Below are 2,464 nucleotides of genomic sequence, written 5' to 3'. Positions count from 1 at the left end.
CAATTCGAAGGTAGCATTAGATATTCTTCTAGACTAGGTGGCTCCAAGTTGAAGTACGAGCTGATTTGATTGCCCCGATTGTAGCAACAGCTACAATTTGTAAAAAGCATCGACAGGCACACTACCTTGCCAACATTTTGGAGCATGATCTTTTGCTGCATTTTAAACGTGATGGCTGGCCAAAGTGTCTTCATTCGTCCAAACGACCACTCAACGGCCAATCTCACACGGCTCATGGCACCGTTGAACGCTCGTTGTTGTTGACTGATTTGCTTGCCTTTGAATCCAGACATTATCCATGGAATGCAGCCGTAGGCCGGGTCCCCATAGATGTATGAGCCACCAAAATCCGCGATATGTTTGTCCAAATAGGCGAGAAGCTCACTTTCGCGCAGTAGTGTCGTGTCATGGCGGCTGCCTTCGATGGGTCCCCAGAAGTGAATGCACAAGCCGTCAGGCGCAGTCAAAGCCTGAAAGTTCAGGCAATGCATCCGCTTGTGTCCACTGTAAATGTAGCGCTGTAAGTCGGGGGTCGCTTCCAAGCCAGGCGATTGAGTGATGCGGCATGTTTGAATTTTCGACCCGTCAATGAATGCAAAGATGCTGGTCACGGGGGATCCCTTTGAAATAATGGCCGATTTGTAGTCGTCAAGGCGCGAGAGAGCCACAGCGCGTGAAAAGTAAATGAGCTGCTTCCACGTGTCGTACAAAGAGTCCACCATGCCATTGAAGATACGGCAAAGCGACTCGCGGGATCTGCCAAACAAGTCCACCATGTCGATGTATCGCCGGGGGTAGGAGAGCCGGAACAGAACAATGCACAAGGCCTCGGCAGCATGACAACGATCCAATGACGAGGTTATGAATACACCAGGCACTTTGAGCAACGTGGTCAGCTTTTGAATACCACACACGTCGAAACGGAACTTGAGAATTGCGTCCGTGTTGTTCAGGCTTGAAATGTCGAATCTAATGTCCGGGATAATCGGTCGCTCAATGGTGGCAAAGAGTTGTTCCATGTACAGCAGTCGACGGCGCAATGACATGGAGCGTCGTCGTCGAACGAGAGCAGCAAGATCCGACGATGAGAGCATGACACTTTTACCGCACTGATGATCAAAAATCTAAGGATAGGGACTCTATTTATAGGGCGAAATAAAGCACTAACCAATCCTTTTCCTTTCCGCATCCCCGACTTTTCAAGGACAAGGATACGGATTGTGTGTCACCGAAATCTCTCTAATGTATGTTCGCAGATGTTCGGATGTGGTCCAAAAGGTGAAAACCTGATTTTTGGTCAGTATCAGGATGAAATATGGAGTGAGCCAATCAAAATCCAGGATTGGGGGAAATTCACAGTTCTCAGATGTCGGAGAAACTTGAAGTCCCTTGTTCCATGGTTTGGCCACAGCTGTCACAACAGCAGGGCCGCACCATGTGGTCCGCAACTTGGCACGATGGTGCTGCCACACATCTTGATAGAACATGTAATATCCAACAACGAATTGGCCCATTTGCATGCCTCGCTTCTTGTTATGGGTCTTGCAGGCTCGGTCACGCTTCAACGAATTTGTCGCATTCATCTCCTTGTGCATAGCATCCATGGGTTCACGTGCTCGGTTGATGTTGGCACGTTGCATTGACTCGATCTCCGCCAACGTAGCAGACTTGAGAGACCCAGGAAGAATGATGGTGTCCAAGGGTGACATAGCTGGACGGCCGGACATAGCGGTCACGGGGGCCACGCCGCCAAGGGATGGGGAGCGCAGCCGGTTCATGATGAGCATGACTACCATGTGGATCTGATTCCATTGGGTCGTCGCCATGCGCCACTCACTGAGGCATGCCCGAAACAGGCGTAGAAGCTGACTCATAACCACCTCGGCGGTCCCATTAGCCCATGGACAGCGATCAGTGGTGAAATGGTGGTGGGCGCCAAGGACATGCTGCAGGTCAGTCATGACCTGGTTCTTGAAATGGGTGCCTTGATCGGAAACCCACTCGTAGCACACCCCAAACACAGCAAACCACTGAGGCAGAGAGTCCTTGGTAAACACCATCGTGGCTTACATTCATGGAAATAGCCACACCAGCTTGCTGGCGTCACACTTTATCACGAACAGGTACTTGTCGCCTGTCTTGGGGTCTCCCATAAACAGATAGTCCCAGTGCAGGAAACCATTTGGCTTGGCAGAGTGTAGGGCTTCCCCCAAAGGTCTGGGTGCACCACGAGATACGCTAGCGCAATGCAGACAACGATGGCACAAATGGACATCAAAGGCGATCCACAACGCGAGAGCAGATCGGCCCACACGTTTGTCTCCCCAGGGATGTCGCGAATCTCGTATCTGTAACCCATCAACAGCAGGGCCCAACGTTCCAACTTCTGGGCGGTGTACTTTGGTACAGAAGCCACAAGAGCTGTCGGGTAGAATATGAACTTCAGGTTCCGATGGTCAGTGTA

At 50.9% G+C, this 2,464-nt stretch overlaps 1 protein-coding gene across 1 annotated transcript; it reads right to left on the bottom strand.

Annotated features, from left to right (window-relative positions):
* Window positions 1-33: 33 nt before the first annotated feature.
* H257_19215 (hypothetical protein) lies at window positions 34-2,060 on the bottom strand (the record flags this gene model as incomplete). Its single annotated transcript, XM_009848363.1, has 3 exons — window positions 34-60; window positions 126-1,109; window positions 1,380-2,060. 3 exons carry the CDS (start codon window positions 2,058-2,060, stop codon window positions 34-36), a joined length of 1,692 nt encoding a protein of 563 aa, XP_009846665.1.
* Between the last annotated feature and the right edge of the window lie 404 nt (window positions 2,061-2,464).

Source organism: Aphanomyces astaci (assembly GCF_000520075.1).
Source record: "Aphanomyces astaci strain APO3 unplaced genomic scaffold supercont1.410, whole genome shotgun sequence".
Classification (NCBI taxonomy): Eukaryota; Oomycota; class Saprolegniomycetes; order Saprolegniales; family Verrucalvaceae; genus Aphanomyces; species Aphanomyces astaci.
Note: the sequence above shows the minus strand (reverse complement) of the source record. Positions and strands in the feature narration are given on the sequence as shown.